At 45.4% G+C, this 18,314-nt stretch overlaps 4 protein-coding genes across 4 annotated transcripts; 2 read left to right on the top strand and 2 right to left on the bottom strand.

Moving 5' to 3' along the window:
* LOC6504733 (peptidoglycan-recognition protein SA) lies at nt 1-820 on the top strand. Its single transcript, XM_001966267.4, has 3 exons — nt 1-325; nt 379-497; nt 559-820. Exons 1-3 carry the CDS (start codon nt 39-41, stop codon nt 741-743), a joined length of 591 nt encoding a protein of 196 aa, XP_001966303.1. The 5' UTR covers nt 1-38; the 3' UTR covers nt 744-820.
* A 124-nt stretch (nt 821-944) lies between these two features.
* On the bottom strand, nt 945-13,049 carry LOC6504759 (brefeldin A-inhibited guanine nucleotide-exchange protein 3). Its single transcript, XM_014904315.3, has 9 exons — nt 12,791-13,049; nt 11,937-12,312; nt 10,810-10,943; nt 9,415-10,055; nt 9,041-9,361; nt 7,700-8,978; nt 7,268-7,638; nt 6,770-7,205; nt 945-5,970 (listed from the first exon to the last, which is right to left on the bottom strand). The coding sequence occupies exons 2-9, from the start codon at nt 12,019-12,021 to the stop codon at nt 3,097-3,099; spliced, it is 6,141 nt and encodes a 2,046-aa protein (XP_014759801.1). The 5' UTR covers nt 12,022-12,312; nt 12,791-13,049; the 3' UTR covers nt 945-3,096.
* A 535-nt stretch (nt 13,050-13,584) lies between these two features.
* On the bottom strand, nt 13,585-14,670 carry LOC6504758 (malignant T-cell-amplified sequence 1 homolog). The gene is made up of 4 exons (XM_001966265.4): nt 14,527-14,670; nt 14,301-14,453; nt 13,942-14,244; nt 13,585-13,839 (listed from the first exon to the last, which is right to left on the bottom strand). Exons 1-4 carry the CDS (start codon nt 14,535-14,537, stop codon nt 13,758-13,760), a joined length of 549 nt encoding a protein of 182 aa, XP_001966301.1. The 5' UTR covers nt 14,538-14,670; the 3' UTR covers nt 13,585-13,757.
* Nucleotides 14,671-15,316: 646 nt separating this feature from the next.
* On the top strand, nt 15,317-17,548 carry LOC6504734 (cell cycle negative regulator roughex). Its single transcript, XM_001966264.4, has 2 exons — nt 15,317-15,595; nt 15,655-17,548. The coding sequence occupies exons 1-2, from the start codon at nt 15,496-15,498 to the stop codon at nt 16,770-16,772; spliced, it is 1,218 nt and encodes a 405-aa protein (XP_001966300.1). The 5' UTR covers nt 15,317-15,495; the 3' UTR covers nt 16,773-17,548.
* The last annotated feature ends 766 nt before the right edge of the window (nt 17,549-18,314 follow it).

Raw genomic sequence — 18,314 nt, 5'->3', positions numbered from 1 at the left:
GATAAGCCACAGAGCCGGTCAGTTGATCGGAGAACATCATGCTCGTCAGACACTTGAGTGCCATTCTCGTCTTGATTCTGGCGGTTAGTGCTGGGAAGCCGCGACGTCGTCCGGCGGATCCGGAGTGCCCCACCATTAAGCTGAAGCGTCAGTGGGGCGGGAAGCCCTCCCTGGGCCTCCACTACCAGGTGAGACCCATCCGGTATGTGGTCATCCATCACACCGTCACCTCCGAGTGCAGTGGACTGCTCCAGTGCGCGGAGATACTCCAGAACATGCAGGGCTATCATCAGAATGAGCTCAACTACAATGACATTAGTTACAAGTAAGTGTTAAATAATATATTTAAAAAATAAACTTACAAACCATATTCTTTAGCTTTTTAATTGGAAGCGATGGGATTGTCTATGAAGGAACTGGTTGGGGTCTCAGAGGAGCCCATACCTACGGCTACAATGCCAATGGCACTGGAATAGCCTTCATTGGCAACTTTGTGGGTGAGTTCTAGTTTAAAATGAAGCTAAAAACTATAAAGTAATGCCTATTGATCCCCTCCAGATAAACTTCCAACGGCAGCTGCTCTAAAAGCTTGCAAGAACCTCCTAAGTTGTGGCGTGAAACAGGGAGAGTTGGCCGAGGATTACGCCCTCTTGGCAGGCTCCCAGGTGATCAGCACTCAGAGTCCTGGACTAACGCTCTACAATGAGATCCAAGAATGGCCACACTGGCTATCCAATCCCTAAAATAAAAATATAATTAAATTAAAAGGAAAACAATAAATAAATTAAACGATAAGAGATACTTTCTCATAAGTTCCATACTTGTTTGTGCCTTTTGTCACACCTTTATATTTTGATCGATCTGGCAGCACCATCAAACCGGAAGTGCTGCCACCTGAAAGTGTCATTAGTTCCCCACTCAAATGCCATTCGTTTGTTAGTTGTTTTAGTAAAGTTGCGAAAGCGTTGTGGAATCGTTTATTCTCATTCATGTTACAAATGCACTCTTGGAGAGTATTAGTACTATATAGTAGTCTATAGCCAGCCTGATCCTTTACATACTTGCGGCTCTTCGCATTTACACTTACAAGTCATTGTTTAGAGAAAGTTGTTAGAGATTTTGTTTTAGATGGGCAAGTATATATATATATGTATATATATGTTTTTAGTATATATGTATAGATTTGTAGCGCTGTTGCTAATAGTTTCACATATCAAAATGTATCTTTGTTAGACATTTACAACATCGAGTCCATATTTATACCCAAATGGCAACTATAATACATATAAGTACATTTATGTATATATATATATAACTCTTTAGATCTTTTTTTAAATATATATGTATATAGAGGCGTTATAATATATATATATAGCTGTCTGAAGTTTTTTATTTTATTTTTTAGGTATCGGTATTGCTATCAGCAGAGCGCGGGAGAAAATCGATTGTTAGTGTTTTTGTTTTCGGGACCGGAAACAGGAAATAGAGATCCTGATACCGATCCCTATGTGTGTCTTGGAAAACAATACGGTCTAATAAGCTTCTTTGGAGTGCAGCAAGGTGGCTAGAAGTAGTTTATAGTTTTTTAATGTGGCATTCACTATTTTTAAGATTTAGTTTTTATATATTTTTTTTTTAGGTACGCACACTGGTACAAAAGTATGCAAGTATTTTTCTTTTTTTTTTTTTTGTTAAAGGCAGCGTGGGACTACGTTTGGACACACATATCTTTAGTATAGGCTTTATGTGTATGTATTAGTGTGTGTGTGAGTGTGTGTGGGTGTGTGTGTGGTGTGTGGTGTGTTTATGTGTGAGTTGACTAATCTTTAATGGTGGTAATCGTGGATTAATGGGCGGCACTGATTTTGTGTTAGTTAACATTCGCTATAAGTTTACATAGGTTTACATTCTTAATATTTATATATATATATATATATTTATATATAATTTTAATGGAATTTATTTTTAGGAGGGGGGGGAGGTTTGGGGAAGGTCTGGTGCTTGCTTGATAAACATCTTTACAATATTCGAAATCGAAAAGTGCTCTAAAGGAAGTATAGGGAACAGGAACTGGAGCTGGGCGGGATCAGAAGGCGGTGCTGGATCGAGGAGCGGACTAAGAGTGTGTGCGAGAAAGTCTTGACTAAATTTAATGTACAGGACTACGTTGTCTACGCTGCTGATGCAACTGCTTCTTCGTCTTCATCTTCGTCTTCTACATCAATTTCATCTCCTTAACGGCGAAGGATCTTCACTTAAAAATGAAAAAAAAAAACATCCTTGCCTTGTGACATTTGTTGTACTTTCGATAGTTTTGCTTTTTTTTTGTGCTGGCATGTTGAGCTTTTACTTTGAAATGGTTGCCTGCTGTGCTGGGGACTGCGGGCCAGAGAGAGAGAGAGAGAGACAGAAAATGGGACGCCATGACAGGTTTCAGTGTGGCCAACGTCGCTAATGAGTTTCCTATAAAATATTTTTGTATTTCAACAAACATTCATAACACACATATTACTAATTGAATTCATTTTAAATTTAACTTCTACGCTTCTCAAAGTTAGATAATTGGAATATGTTTTTTTTTTTTAGCAACCATTAAATATTTACAATTACTGGAAGAATCTTTAAGCTTTACGTTTTAAATAGATACGAATTAGTTGTCTTTATAAATATGAGATCTTTGGATATGTTGTATATTGCAAGAAAACGAGATATAGTTGTTTTTATAGAAACCTTTTAAGTATAAAAATGTGAAAAAGATTCAATGGAAAATAGAACTCTAAAGCTTCAAAGGTTATAGTTTAAGAAAGTAAGGCCACACTGATAAGGACTTGTCGGATTTGGACTCCCAACTGACTGTGAGAGAGACGGATAGAGTTTGTGAGACAGAGAGAGCATGATATGCAGACGTAGCTTTAAATTAGCCAAATCATGGGGATCCGGAAGAACTAGGAATTAGGAATCGGGAATCAGGAACCAGGAATCAGGAATCAGGAACCAGGAACCAGGACCAGGAACGGGGTGAGGATGAGGATAGGGTATCCTTGGTAGGGGCAGGGGCTGCGCCTACAGATCAAAATAAAACTCAACAAGCATGGCCTAAAACTGGTTGACCTTCAACTCGTTTCCCTGCAGCTGGACGAGTCGGAACGCCTCCCGGATTGTCGGCGTCATCAGTAGCTTGAGGTTCTCCTCGGCCTCCGCCGGCAGAGAGCGCAGCAGCTCCATGGAGGCCACCACCAGCTGGGCCAGGGCGGCCCTCTTGTAGTTGGAGTCCTTCAGGATACTGCTCGCCCGCTGCTGTTCGATTTCCGGTGAAATGGACTCGGCCTCCGAGGACTTGGCCTGACGATTGGTGTCGAACGGATTGCTCCGGCACTTGGGCTGGAATTCGCTGATCAGCGTGGTCATCGTGATGTTCTCCTCCTCCTGCAGCTGGACGCACTTGCTGGGCGATGGATTGCTGCCCGAACCAGAGCCGGAATCAGTCATCTCGGCATCTCCGTTGCCATTCAAGGAGATGCACATGGGCTTGTGCAGATGGGGCTGGATTGGTGGCGGCTTCTGGCGCAGTTTGCCTGAGGTTCCAGTCTCAATGTCGTGCAGAGCCGAGTTGCTCAGGTAGAGTTCGCAGACCAGGTTCCACGCATCCTGCAGACAGAACAGATACCTCACAAAGTTCTCCTTCTTCTTCACAGTGGTGGTGTTCAGTCGGGAGCACGATTCCAGGATAAAGTTGAGGTCCTCCGGGCCCAGGTTGTAGACGACAATGTCGTTCAAATGGGAGTCCACCAGAGCGATGTAGTAGATCATCCAGGAGGAGGTCATTTGCTTGTAGAGATTGGCGGCATACTCGATGTTGGAGACCTTCTGCATGAGGAACTTAAGACCGGGACGCGAATCGAACTCCAGGGCGGACATCAAGTACTGTTTGACGCAGCGCAGCAGGATCTCCTTGGAGCGGAAGTCCAGGTCGTAGTCGTGGCTGGGCGCCGATGCCGAGGCGGCGTAATTATCGAATATGCAGGTGGACACCGCCTGGGGCACGCACTTGAGGCGCGACAGCAGCAGCTTGGCCACCAGTTGGAGCAGCATCTGGTTGGCGAGGAGACCCACCACCAGGTTCTTGAACGGTATCCGTATCACGAAGTTGTCCAGATTGGAGTTGAAGCCATTGTTCAGGGGATAAAGAAGGAAGGAGTAGCTCCTGTCGTCCGACAGCTTGCACGAGCCACTCGGCGTGGATCCGGTCGAACCCTGGCCCTGTCCCTGGCCCGGCTCCCGCTGATTGTCCGACAGGAAGACCTGCTGGGCCAGTGCATAGATCCGTGACAGCTCCTCCAGAGTGCTGTCCCTCCGGGCGGCCACCTTCACGTTAGCGCAGTCCCCGTAGAAGCTGTTGGACTTCTCATGGAAGGCAAAGGAGAGCTGTCGCAGCGGAGCAATGGTGACGGTGCAGGCTCTGTGGATGGCCGAGCAGGCTATCATCCACTGGGACTCGTTGAAGAGCATGCCCGTGGAGAGGATGACGTGCTTGAGGCAGGACACCGAGATCCTGGCAATCGCCTCCTGCGACTGGGCGGCGCACTCGATCAGGACGAGGAGCAGCTGCTTCAGAGCCAGCGTGGCCGAGCCGGAGATCTTGGTGGGCGACTCCATTAGGTTACTGGCTCCTCCTGCCCCGGCCTTCTGCTGCTCCTCGGAGCTGGCGGAACTGGAACTGCTATCGTACTGCTGCCCATAGGCCGGATCCTGGCCATTCTGCAGATGATGCTGCTCCCGCTCTATCCTCTCCGTGACAAACTTCAGCTTGGAGTACAGCAAGTTATCCGCCGGATGGACAATCTGAGCCAGGCGCGTCTTAGTCCCGGCCCCCAAGCGACGCTGCTCCGGTACAGACTTCTCGATGAACTCCACCACCAGATCCGTGGTCATGCAACAGCAGTGCTTGAAGTTCTTCTCCACCAGCTGCCAGGAGGCGCCGGTCTTGTTGATGTACCTCAGCCAGTCCTGGATCATGGGCACCAGCAGATGGTTGATGCAATAGAATCCGAAATCAATGCCCGGACTGGCCAGGAGATTCTTGAACAGCTTGAAGATGGTCTGCAGGATGGGCGCCTGGTGGGAGTAGGGGCAGACGATCAGCGAATTGGTGAGTCCGTCCAGGAGCAGGAACCACACCTTCAGCACACCCGACGGCTTGTCCATCTCATCGATTTTCACAATGGTGTCCTTGTCGATATGCAGGGATCGATAGGAGATCATATACTGCTCATTCCTCGTCTGGAGATAGTCGTTGCCGAAGTACGTGAAGTTCTCCATGGAACTGGGAATGTTGGCGTCGATTATGTGCGTGTAGGAGATGCCCTTGATCTTGTACGTCGAATGGAAGTTGGGGCACTTGGGCATGCTGTGCATGAATCCCAAAATACTGGAGCACCGCTCTAGGAATCGCAGTGTTTCGTGCAGGAAGTCCGTTGGCCGGAACGTATTATCCTCCTCCTGCTGATTGGATCCTGATCCGCCACTTCCTCCTGGACAGGAGTTGTTATTATTGTTGTTGTTACCGCCTCCAGAGATCTCCAAGTACGATAGCAAGCAGAGGATGCAATCCAATCCCGCATTGGCGAACACCAAAGTATTATCGGAGTCGAGGAACACCCGAAATATGTCGATGATGTTGCTCATGTTTAGCATCCGGCTGCGGGCGTTCCTCAGGGTACCGAACAGGGGCCTCCAGCCGGAACGGATTTCGGTGCGATGCGCCTCCACCACCTCGTAGAGGCAGGCCACGATCTGGTCCTGCACATCCACGTCCGTGTCCATGCTGAGAAGGTTCTCGAAGGGCTTCAGGAGGGCCTCGTTGAAGTGGAAATACGGCAGCTCCGACTGCTCCACCAGGAGGGCCGTGATGATGTCGTGGATATATTCAATGGCCCGCTTCGAGATCATCCTGTCCCGGTGGCAAGCAGCCTGAAAAGAAGGATATACTTTATGAGTTGCCAGGATATAGAAGCCTATAAAGCTTGTGAATCCACTTAATTTTTAAAGGAAACCCTGTTTATAAATAATTTTAAATTCCAAAATTAAATTTCTCATATTTCCGTTGCCTACTTTTTTGGGCACCCAGAAGTCTATTAGGAATGAAGAGTATAAATTGGCGGATTATTTGATTACAAAAACATTGCTGAATGTGTTTTAGTTTGGGAGGAATTTAATGAAATTATAAAAAAAATAATTAAATAATTAATTTAAAAAAACAGCGCCCTCCTCCTCGATTCTCAAAGGTCGCACTTAAGCGGGCCGGAAAAATCGGAAATATTCATTTTTTTTCTTGTTTTTTTTTTTTTTTTATTAAGTTGAAGTTGTTGTAATTCTTTGTTGTTGTAATAAATTATTGTTGTTGTAATAACTTTGTTGTTGTATTTTTTTTTTTGTAATATTTTTGTTTAAATTTGTATTTATTTTTTTTTTTTATTCCGAAATATTCCCACGATCCTCTAAGGACAACTTTGCCAATTCCAATCCAAATCTTGAGCCGAATACCTTAAAGGAATCGTAGTTTAATTGACTACTGATCTGCATCAAAACCTACCAACAAAATTTTGAAAAAGCCAAGATATGCCCATTTCCCTCAATCCTCTACAGAAAACTTTTTCAATTCCGATCCGATCGGATAGCTCCATTTCCTAATAATCCCCATTAGATCCTTATAATAGTTAGGACAATACCTCTACTACCTGAACTTCCACAGACCCTAGCATCTACTCACATCCATCAGATGCGGTCCAGTGATGGCCCAGACCTTGAGCACATGGAGCAACGGTCGAGAGCTTCGGAAAACCTTGAGTGTGACATCGCCGATCCTGTGAAGGAGCAGGGACATGGGCAGCGAGTCCAGCTTCTTCCAGCCCTTGCTGGGCCACCAAATCCGGCTACCCTTGCGCGCCACCTGGCTCTTGTAGAGTTGCTCCCGCGAGGCTCGGCACAGATGCTTCAGGAACTGGCACAACGACGGCAGACTGAGACGTTCGGCGGCGTCCCCAAAGAGATTCTCCGCCTGATGTGACAGAGCACAGAGCACCTTGGAGGTATCGCTCTGGCTGAGAAGGACCGTTTCATTGGTGCCGGAATAGACTTTCAGGATGGAGGTGATGTTCGTGTTGGGACTCTGCATGGGAGCCTGCAGGAAGCTGTACACATCCACACTGTAAGTACCAAGATTTTAAAAAAAATATTCAAGAAAGTGAATAGAATCTTAAAATCCAACCAGGTTTCATCATCATCAATGGGTATGGAGGAGAGATTGAGCTTATCCTGGGCATTGCCATTGCTTAGCTTCTCGCCAGTCTCCAGGTCGCGGCGGCTGCTGCCCGGCGAGGATCCCGATATGGATGGATTCTGCATGCTGAAGATCTCGTGCTCCAGTTGGCTGACATGCCGGCACACGGCGAAGATGCTCGGCCAGCAATCGGCGCTGTAGCTGCCCAGATTGAGGCCGCCGGTAAGTACCACGTCCATGGACATCGCCTGGCTGGCGGAGATTCGGGGCCCGGTGGTCTGGCAGACATTGGAGGCCAACAGATTCAGGATCTTCCCAGCCAGGTGCTGAAGATTGAGGTTGTTGCTCAAAGTGGCCGCCTAAAAAATAATCCCAATTAATAAAATATTTTATATTTTTTTAATCCAGGTTCTTAGTCACCGAATGGAGTCCATCCAGACACATGGCGTAGAGCGCCTCGCCGTTGGACTTGTTCGCCTTGGCCTTCACCCGGAGAGTGCGCTTGGAGAGCGCCACCAGCTTGTTGGAGGCGGAGCTGGTCTGAAGATCCCCCAAGCCGGAGCTCAACACAATCACCATGGAGTCCCAGCAACAGGTAAGCAGGCGGCGACACAGTTTCTTTGCAGCCTCCCGGCGCTTGTCGTGCTGCTGCTCCTCCTCCTTGTGCTTCACAGTGGCCGTCTGCAGACGCTGCCACTCGGATAGCATTTGGGTGGCGCCCAATCCCCCAGCATCGCACAGCATATCCACCAGGGCGCACCGTGGCCCAATTCCATCCAACTGCTGGCGGGACATGGCCTCCAGGACATTGCAAACGGTCACGGACTGGTAGAGTTCGCATAGCCATGGCGAGGAGAGGTAGACCAGGACTCCAGTGTTCTGCACCGAGGTAACAAACTGCTGCTCCGACATCGGCACCAGGATGTCCTTGTGGGCCATGCCCGAGGCCACCTGCTCGTAGTACCCGGCCCGCATCAGCTGCAGGCTGAGCAGCAGCGAGGAATAAATGGCCAGGTAGATGCCATCGGCGTTGATGGCCGTCAGGTTGTAGTCGAAGTCCGAGAAGTTCATGCTGTTCTCCTGGCACACCGCCGACGCGAACTCCTGCATGGCCTCGTCGATCTCCACGCAGCTCCGGAGGCGGAGCAGCTTCGGGACCAGATCCTGTCGCAGGGCACGGGCGAAGTCCCGGGCATGTTGGCGATCGTTGTCACTGTCCGTCCGGATGGGCATTACTGGCGCCTCCAGGTGCGAATACGGCCATCGGTTCTCCACCCGTGAGGTCTCATCGCTGGAGCTGCTCGGATCGTCGTCTTCTGGTCCTTCGGTGTCCCCCGAGCCGTTGGAGGCCGCATCCTGCTCGTGCGGCGGTTCACCATCGCTCTCGGATCCCGACGAAGTCTCGAACACGTTCTGCCGGAACTCCACGATCGCATCCCGGTAGGGAGCCGGCAACCGGGCCATGCTCTGATAGGTAAGTGGTCCGGAGTAGTCCGCATCTTTGAGAAGCTCATGCCGTCCGTTCACCACCTGGACGATCTGGTCGCTGATCATCGACTCGGTCAGCTCCCCGGTGCAGAGCACCTGCAAGCTGTCCAGCAGAGCCACCATGCACTCCACACTGGCCTGCAGGCTGGCCTCCGTGGCGCCACCCACTCCGCCGGCTCCGTAGGCGCACTCCTCCATGGCATCCACCAAGCTGTAACCGGAAAAAAATTAATTTTTCTTTAAAATTTTTAAATTATTTCAGAAATCACTCACAGCCGGAAGAGGGCCATTTCGTCGCTGCATCCCTGGGCTGTGTTCTTGTCCACATAGAGGATAACCGCCAAATCGATTAGGCGCTCCGGACTCTTGAAGATCTCGCGCACGCAGCGCAGGGGTTCAGTGCGATTCTGGGGTGCCGGCAGGAGGAGCATCCGGTGGAAGAGGGCCTCCAGCATGGGACGCAGGGAACCGTGGGCGCCGGCGATGCGAAGCAACTGGATGGCCGTGAGATAAACACAACGAGCCTGGGGACCGTCCAGGCCAGGACCCGTGAAGAAGCCACGTGCCTCGTTCTCGATCATGTGCAGGGCGTCCCTGAAAGGATATGGTTAGTATACAGGATAGCCAACATAAAAATATCCACTCACTTATAGGTGAACTTCTTGTCCAGATTGATCCTGCCGGGAGATCCCAGTGCCGCCGCCAGCGTGGGACAGAACTTCTGCCAGAGGAAGGAGGTGAAGTGCGGATTGGCATGGACGTTGCGGGGAAGGGCTGAGCTCAGGGTGAGGATGCACTCGGTGAGGTACAGGGAGCTGGGATTCTCGCACTTCTTGTTCGGCGATGTGTTCACATTTGGCTCCACCAGACGACTGCAGAGCCACTGCATCACGGGTATGACCTCGTTGTAGACGGCGGAGGCCTGGGTCTGGGTCATCAGGCCGGCGGGAGCGGTCTTCTTCACCTCCTCGGCCTCCTCGATGAGGAAGGCGCAGAAGGTGCGCAGGCACTGGGAGGCAGCTGCCAGGGAGGCGGCTTTGGTGGCCCTCGAGCCCATTTCCCAGCACTCGCCACACCTGGACAGGATTTCGATGAGCAGGCGTCCATTCAGCGTACAGGCCGGGGAGCAGGCCATGGCCAGAAAGAGTCGCAGGACATTCACGACCGTGTCCTCGCTACTAGTGGACGGCAGGATGCCATTGGTGGCCCGCAGCAGCTGGGAGGGGAGCCACACGGAGTCATCCTCTGGCTCCAATCCGATGTAGAATCGTTCGTCCTTGATCACGCGCTATGTGGGTGGAATAGAAGGACATGTCCCGTTAGGATTTGAAAAGTAATTAACGGAATGAAAGGACTCTAGGGAACTGCCAATAAAGCAAATAAGATAAAGAGGAAAAAGAAATCAAAGCAACGAATAAAATCACAGGATGTATCTCCCTCTTTTTTTTTTAGTCATAAACAAGGAGCACTGGGACGTGTCCTGAGTGTCCTGAATACCGGATGGAACATGGAAGGAATTATTGATTACCATATTGTTAACCACTCATAAACAAAAGTCACTTCCGTCTCAGGGGAATCCCGTCAATTAGCCAACTCCCCCAATGGCCCATATAGCCATATGCCACATGCCACACGTTCCACATCGTAAATTCTACATATAAGACCATATTAGGGTGATACTTGACAAACTTAATAAATAATTTTAACTTAATAAATAATAAAATTTAAATAATAATTTATCATCCTGCTTATCATTAATGTATAAAATTTAAAAATCATTTAACTTTTCAGTCTTAAAAAGATTTAAAACTAAGGGCCACCCTAATGTCCATGTCCATGTCCATGTCCTTTGTCCAGTGTATGCACATGGAATGATAAATCCGCTTTGTGCGCCGGAAGTTCCGGCCGGAAAATGTGTGCCCGTGGTTGTCGTCAAGCCATTGTTACGGCTCCATTTCCATCTCCCCCCCCAGCCCAGCCCAGCCCAGCCCCGACTGCAGCTCCACCTCGATTATCGCCATATCCGGAATGGGCGAACTTACATGGAGGCCATTCAGTCCCATCGTGATGAACTTGGGCCGCTTGGTATCCAGCGCCATCTGCAGGGCAGTGAAGCAGACGGAGCGCAGCTCGTGGGACGGATCCCGGTGGATGCCATGCTGGCGGTACAGTTTATCTGAAAGAGATAGAGATAGAGAGAGAGACAACGGTCGGAATTAGCGACGATTAACGGTTATCGCATGGGAAAACAATTAACCCACGCCGGGCAGTGGTCATAAAATCTGCCCAGATAAGGGCAAAGGGAAAAAATAAATACATATAAGCCTGTTCTTTGTACTGGAGGTCAAGGATACTACGAGAAATAGTTTCATAAATATTTTTCAGTGCACTGGCTGGCCATCCAAATGCCACAAATCGTTGCCTACTTTTCTGCGGCAGAAATCAAAGGAAACAAAGAGAAGCTTAAGTTGTGTGGGAGTTGGGTATGCTCTACATTGAATGGAAGGATTATGGCCATTTGCATAATCCATATTAAGTCTGAAAAATGAAGATAAAGCATAGAATAAATTAAGCCATAGAACACAAGAGAGTAGACAAGATATACTTTTTTTTATTATTTTTTTTTGTTTAATTTTATTATAAAAACTATGAAAACTAAATAAAAATATTAAGAATTAACAAAAAATAAATAAAAGATTTAATATTTATTTTTTAAAAATTATATAGATTGTTGAAGTCGATGTACTCTGCTCAAGAATGCGTAGGGTATCCTCACAAAGGAAATAGCAACTAACGGTAAACAACAAACATGGGCAAAAGCAACGGCAACAACAACAGAGAAATGAGAAAAGGAAGGAAGGAAGGAAATTGCGTTCTTGCATGCTCTCAATGTGCGTTGTTCTCATACTTTCTCTGACTTTCTGCCTCTTTTCCCCATGAGCACCGAATAAAATAATTTTAAAAGGGGATCATACCAAATACATATACATACATATAATAAAAAAAAGACAGTTAAAACAACATAAACTAAAGAATTCTTTATTATTATAGCCAATTAAATATCATTTATGGTTAAAACCCCCTTTCGGCGCCCATGATGCGCCATTTTGGACGCATTCTCCCTCTCTTTCTCGCCCGATTGCACTTCCATATGCGGAGCGCTACTTACCGTAAGCTATTTGCGCCGTTTGCCGCAGCGCATTGTGCTTAGTGCCCGTTGATTCTTTGATAATTAGCAGGAATAGGTCTTCCATATTGCACGACTCCGGCTCCACTTTCTACCACTTTCTCTCTCAACCTCCTCTCTCTCTCTCAACCGCCGTGTCTCCTGCAAGAGAGCGTGGTGTTTGTGCGTGTGGGTGTTTGGGGGGGGGGTGGATGTCTGTTGCTCGCCAAAAATTCCGCGCTTGTGGTTGTGGTAGAGCACCGTTACTTTTGTATAGCCTGCCCCCGTAGCCGCCTCAAACGGTAGTAGGATTTGTTGTTGCGCCTTTGCACGCCATCGGTAACAACAACAACTCAATTAGCGCCAAAGTTGCTGCCGCCTGCCATAAGAAAAGGGAGTAAAATCAATAAAAAACTAAAAAAAAAAAAGTAGTAAAAACGGTAAAAATCCAGTAACAGATGCGTTTTTGGCAACGGTGTTTACAGTTACCGCCATATGTAATCCCACCAACACACATGCACGCATAGCATACCCACGCCATGAAGTTCCTATACATACATACATACTATGTACATATGTATTGGCGTCACGTCACTCCTTGCACTTTTTTTTTGTTTTTTGGGAAACTTTTTGGCATTGCAATTGTGCACCTTCGAAAAGTTCAAACAGTGTGTATCCGTTTTCCTTGAAAACTTTTCGCACATTAACAGGCGCACACTCACACACACACACACACTAAGTCAGTGCAGCGGGCGCTGCTGCAACGTTGAATTTTTAAAAAGCCCGTTTCCATATGTCACTTATTTTTTTCCAAAAAAAATATAAGAATTTCCGAAGAAAGCTATAACTCTCAATACCATTTCAATTTAGAAATCAGAACTTTTTCCGAAAGATCTCAACTCGAAAGTGAACCACCACTTGTGGTATTTGCTTCCTTTTGATGTTTTCCTCTTATTTTTTTGTTGTTTTTATTTTATTTTATTACGATGATGAGGTGCAGTTGCCGTTAGGCTGCGGATGCGACAAATGCTGTGGCAAGCAGCCGAAGCGAAAGAAAGCACTTTCTCCATTTCGTAGTACCGTCGGACATGTCTGCGCATGTCCCGAAAGCCAGCTGTTCGATTTTTCCGTCTATCGACAGCTGAAACTTTAAAAGCCAGGGCTGTCAAAACAATAAAGGACTTAAGGACATGGATTTAAAAAATATTTCAAAAAATTAACTTTTTAGAAAATCCAATCTTTAAAGTTGACAAAAAAATTCTATGTATTCCAATATTTAAATAAAAAATATATATGTGTTTTAAGGATTGTTTTCTTAATAGTTTAAATAATTTAACAAAATATCAACTTTCATTATAAACTAGAGATATAAAGAGATGTTGTGCAGCCCTGGCATCCCAAGGAGCTGCAGGATTTTCGTGATTGATGGCTCGATAAATCAATAAATACAAATGATTGCCATTAAAAATTGTGGCTTGTCTGGATAATAATGGCCACCCCATATATCTTGCGATACCCCCACGTGCCATTGACATTTGTCCGGATAATGGTTCTTGAATTTTTTTTTTTTTACAAACACATCAGTAAGGACATGAGGTACCTGAACCACAGGTGGTTTAGGCTTAACTGCACAGAGACTGCGCGTCTTGGGTTGTGTTTTAAATGCCATTAATTATATTTCGCATTGATTTAAATAGTTTAACTGACATAGTAAAATTAAGGGGAAAAATAAACAAGGTTCGGTTGCATTTTAAAAAAACCATTCTTTGCTCTCATGACATTGAAGACTAAAAAGTGCAAGTGAAGATTCCTCAGTCCTAATTCCTATTTCACTGGCTTCGACTTCCAAAGTCCGTCGTTCAGGAAGTGGTACGTCTCGATGCCGATGCCCTTGTTCTTCGCCAGGCTATAATGGATTCAAAAATAATGAAATTAGTTAATGAATATTTAAAAAAAAAATCCAGAGATGACATGCAACTTTTGGTATTCCTAATGGAAAGCCACTCACATTTCCTCAGTGGACAGAGTGAGCAGACCAATGGCCAGGGCATGCTCCTTGCCCTCCGCCATGATGGCCACCACTGTGTTCTTGTCCGCCGGAGTCATACACGCGCCCGGCGACGTCAGACCCGGGCACATAACGTTCGCACCGCTGAGGACGAACCGGATGGCGCCCTTGTCCACCTGCTGCATGGTCACAAAGTAGGGGAACTTGTGCAGCAGGCGCAGGGTGGGCATCCAGGGACCGTCGCGATGGCGGAAGAACACCTGCTCACCGGCTCCGTTCAGCAATAGCTCGATATGGTCATGGCTGGGAAGGAGGTGTGTCTATAGCTGGCATACCATTGTAATGGCCATTATCCTTACCACTTTGCGATGCGGTAGGAGTCCTTCTTGGGCAGGATCAGGTCGATGTGTGTCTCTAGCTTCGGGTATGCCTCCAGTAGCTTCACACGGATGCCTTTCTGCACCGACGACTTCAGCTGCTGAATGGACGAGATGCTGTCCTTCTCCTCGAACCTGAGGATTGATGTTTCTTCATTAGTTTCTTTAAAAATTAATGATTTACAGTCCCGCTCCCCGGGATACGTACTTTTTGAACATTTTCGTAAAAGATTCTTTGCGAATTTGGCAGCTGATGCTGATGAATGTGGACAAGCCGCAGAGTGGCCAGAGGATAGGAGGGACCTTTCCCCCAAAGAAGTGACAGCTATCGGTATACCGATAGTTCTTTAGAGTTTCCAAGTATTTTTTTTTTATAAATGATAAGTTATTTAAAATTTAGTAATGCACCTGAATTTGTATTTATTTAAGAGGTATTATATTTTTAACCGCACAAAAAATAAAATTAGTCCTGCTATTTCCTATGAGAAGGTTCTAAATTTCAAATTCAAGGACGAAAAAAATGAAAAAACTTTAAGATTAAAGATTTATTTTTAATATAAGTGTATAGTTCTTTATCTAAACTAAATAATAGTATTTAAATATTATTGTTTATTGCTAAGATCGCTGAAAACCTAACCTGGCAACACTGTATCTCCATCCTTTTCTGCTTTGTTAAAATTTTATTGCCATCCTTGTCTAATTCGGAAAATGCCTTAAAAATACGTTAGAAATTAGAACTAGGCTTGTGAATTTGTGATTTTTAAAATATAAAAATTTAAAATGGTATAGAATAAATATTTTCTTAGAAAACTACAGATGAATAATGTATGAAATGTGGTCTCTGTAAATTATGATTACCTTTTTGTACATATTTGAATGAAAAGTTTATAATTTAAACTTATCAAGTGAAATATATATATTTAAAAACATATAGTTACAAAATATTGAAAGTAACATATCGTTTTCACCCCAGTGACGAGTGATCATCTCGTATACGGTCACACTGATCGCAACACCTTTGAGAGACGCTTCAACCGTTCGGCATTATCGGTCTTCATTCATCGGCTTTGTTTTCAATCAGAAAAATTGCCAAGAGTGTGTTTTGTATATATATTTTTTGTACTAGTTAACGCATGTAAAAATAACTTCCTTTGTCGAGAAACCAGAAGCAGAAGACATGAGCGAAACCATACCGGAAAAAGTCGAGGAGGAGGAGGTGGCGTCTTCATCCTCGCCCTTGCCATCGCCCTCAACTTCGCCTTCTACACCTTTAGATGGTAAGTGTGTTTTAAAATTTTCAATAAATCTTACATATACTTGGGAATATATTCTTTAGATTCTGTACGCAATATTCCAACACCACATGATATTGTGATCCAATTTGTGACGTCGGTGGACACGGGATCGATACGATCGGAGCTGGCAGAGGATTGTATCTTCAGTTTCTTCGGAAGACATGTGCGCGGCGTCAATGCCATAATGGGCTATGTGCGCACCCAGCTGCTGGGACGTTTCCAGCACGAGAGATTCGACCGCGCCCAGATCGTGTCCCAGAGCCATGAGCTGATACTCAAGGAGCGCTTCGGTCGTTCCTTCGATGTGGTGCGCCGGCGCATCTACGAGCAGAAGGAACGCGAACGTGCCACCACTTTACACCTACGGGCCGAGAGTGATGACGAGGAGGTGCCCAGCCGTTATCCCGTCCAACTGGTCACTCCACCGCGTGCCTCCAGCCACTCCATGGATCAGCTTACGTTCGTGGAGGCATGCGGCGTACTGGAGAGTCTGCGCGACAGCAACTTCAGCGGGGGACTGGATCTTGGTGACCTGGTGCCCATGCACCTGACCCTGGGCTATCGTCTCACCCCGGTGGTGCTCGGCAATCTTCGCGCCATTGAGATCTGTTTGGCGATCTACGAGAAGTATCCCCTAAAGCTGAATCGATCGACGCTGGTGCCACCGCCCACGGTGGAGGAGATTTTCGGGATTGGACGTCTGCGGAACACTACCTTGGCTCCCGCCAATCCCCAGACCGATGACGAGGGCGAGGAAGTGCCTCAGGCCAGGAGTCTCAGCGTGCGTCGTATTCTGTTCGCCGATGGCGCCGACGAGGATGGGGACGAGGACACGGATGGGAGTGTGGAGGAGAAGAAGGATGATGCCTCCGAGCCAGACTTGCCGGATCAGAACCAGGAAGAGGATAAAGATGAGCCGGAACAGCAAGGGGAACAGGAGGAGCAGCAGCAGCAACAGCCAGAGGAGGCTCCAGCATCATCATCATCGTCCACCGCCCAAGAGGAGACTAATCCCCCAGCAGAGCCGATTGTGGGGGAGCGGAACCCCCCGGAGAAGTCCATCATTTGCAGCCTGACACCGCGAAAACGCACCCAGACCACCAATGTGTGCGAAGTGGAGCCCAAGCGCACACCTCTGCGCACCCGCATGCGTTTCTAGGTCGTCCTCCAATCATCCACAAGTTTCCCACACAACTCACCGCACCTCCCACCCCAAAATCCCAGTAGAAAATTGTTATAAATTGCCGTTATATGTCGAGGACCCCTGGAAATTATGAATGTTACCAAAAGAAAAAGGACGTTTTTCGGGTGGTCCAAAATTTTCGCCTGCTTAGAAGAAGACTGAAAAATGCCCCGCACCGGGCGGGGCCAGGCTAGTCGCCAAATATGTATTGTGTTTACATAAAATAATTATTTTTATATATGTTATAGTTCGATGTTGATGCAAGTCCCTAACTTTTGCATATTGCAAAACAAACAAATTATGATATAATGTAATGTAAATGGGTATCTCTAAATGAGGATACCCAAAGTTTTAACGATTTGCACATTTGAAAATATTAATATCTAAAGACAATAATGCATTGTTATACAAATTATGAGATATACCAGTTATATATTTGATATTAAAAATTTATTGCGTACAGTAAATTGCTGTAAACTAATTATAAAATTTAACCAAAAATGTCTAGAATATTTCCATAAGGAAGGGTATTCAGAATATGGGAAAAACTTTACTAAAAATGCTGACAAAGTGCTGGAAATCTTGAAATTTAATTCTTTGTCAAATAAACAGAGAGAAACATTAAGAAATTGTAATATAAATAATGGGAATCATCAAATTATATAAATTTTAAGTTAAAAAACTTGTAAGAACTTTTGATTAAGACGAAATTGTATATTTTTAGAGTAAGGAAATAAATACAAGTCATTGTACATTTTCCAGTGTAAAGCTTATATTTTAAAGCTTTTTAAGGAATTATTTTTCCCAATACGAGGAGTAGTAGTAGTCTGATTTGAAACTTCAAAGAACGCGCTTCTTTTTAATATTTAAAAATGACAGAATATCTTTTGACTGAAATCTCTGAAGGCATGAGAAACAAAATATTAAATGCCAATTTAGTTAAAATTTCCGATGATTTAGTTTGCATTAAAGTCCTTTTAATCATATTGGTTGTGGTGTCGGTTCTGGAAATGATTGTTAAATTTTATGTGATTCACAAGAGGAGTAAGAATCCGAAGATATTTAATAAAATTGAAAACGATCCGCCCTCGTTGGCCCAGAGACTAATGATGCAGAAATCGGATGAACCAGACCCAGTACACGATGACTATATCGAACCAGAAAAATTTCTTTAGTAAAATATTAATAAAATTAAATAAATTTCTGTAAATTAAAAACTAAATAAGTTCTAATGTTAAAAAAATGTCAACATATTCCAAATTGTATAAAAGATAAGTTAAAAAATTCAATTGGAACTTTTTTTTTATTTTTTTTTGTTAAATATTCCTTTTTCCAGTGTATAGTTTAGAATTCAAAGCTTTTGGAGGAAGTAATTTCCGACGACTCCAACAGTCTGAATTGGAACTTCAAAGAACGCGCTGTTATTCCGAGTTTTGTCAAGTTATTCCCATAAATTGTTTTGAATAAAAGTCTAAAAAAATCCCAATTATGACTGAAGTTGATATAGACTTTAGAAAC

Source organism: Drosophila ananassae, chromosome XL, assembly GCF_017639315.1.
Source record: "Drosophila ananassae strain 14024-0371.13 chromosome XL, ASM1763931v2, whole genome shotgun sequence".
Classification (NCBI taxonomy): domain Eukaryota; kingdom Metazoa; phylum Arthropoda; class Insecta; order Diptera; family Drosophilidae; genus Drosophila; species Drosophila ananassae.
This window is presented reverse-complemented; position numbering and strand designations above follow the sequence as displayed.

Coding starts and splice junctions, on each gene's coding strand:
- LOC6504733 (XM_001966267.4), top strand. CDS start 39: ATGCTCGTCAGACACTTGAGTGCCATTCTCGTCTTGATTCTGGCGGTT. Junction 326..378: donor TACAATGACATTAGTTACAA/GTAAGTGTTAAA, acceptor CATATTCTTTAG/CTTTTTAATTGGAAGCGATG. Junction 498..558: donor CTTCATTGGCAACTTTGTGG/GTGAGTTCTAGT, acceptor GATCCCCTCCAG/ATAAACTTCCAACGGCAGCT.
- LOC6504759 (XM_014904315.3), bottom strand. CDS start 12,021: ATGGAAGACCTATTCCTGCTAATTATCAAAGAATCAACGGGCACTAAG. Junction 7,206..7,267: donor ATTGATGATGATGAAACCTG/GTTGGATTTTAA, acceptor TGGTACTTACAG/TGTGGATGTGTACAGCTTCC. Junction 5,971..6,769: donor CTGGACCGCATCTGATGGAT/GTGAGTAGATGC, acceptor CCTTCTTTTCAG/GCTGCTTGCCACCGGGACAG.
- LOC6504758 (XM_001966265.4), bottom strand. Junction 14,245..14,300: donor TCCTACCGCATCGCAAAGTG/GTAAGGATAATG, acceptor CCTCCTTCCCAG/CCATGACCATATCGAGCTAT. Junction 13,840..13,941: donor ACTCTGTCCACTGAGGAAAT/GTGAGTGGCTTT, acceptor AATCCATTATAG/CCTGGCGAAGAACAAGGGCA.
- LOC6504734 (XM_001966264.4), top strand. CDS start 15,496: ATGAGCGAAACCATACCGGAAAAAGTCGAGGAGGAGGAGGTGGCGTCT. Junction 15,596..15,654: donor GCCTTCTACACCTTTAGATG/GTAAGTGTGTTT, acceptor TATATTCTTTAG/ATTCTGTACGCAATATTCCA.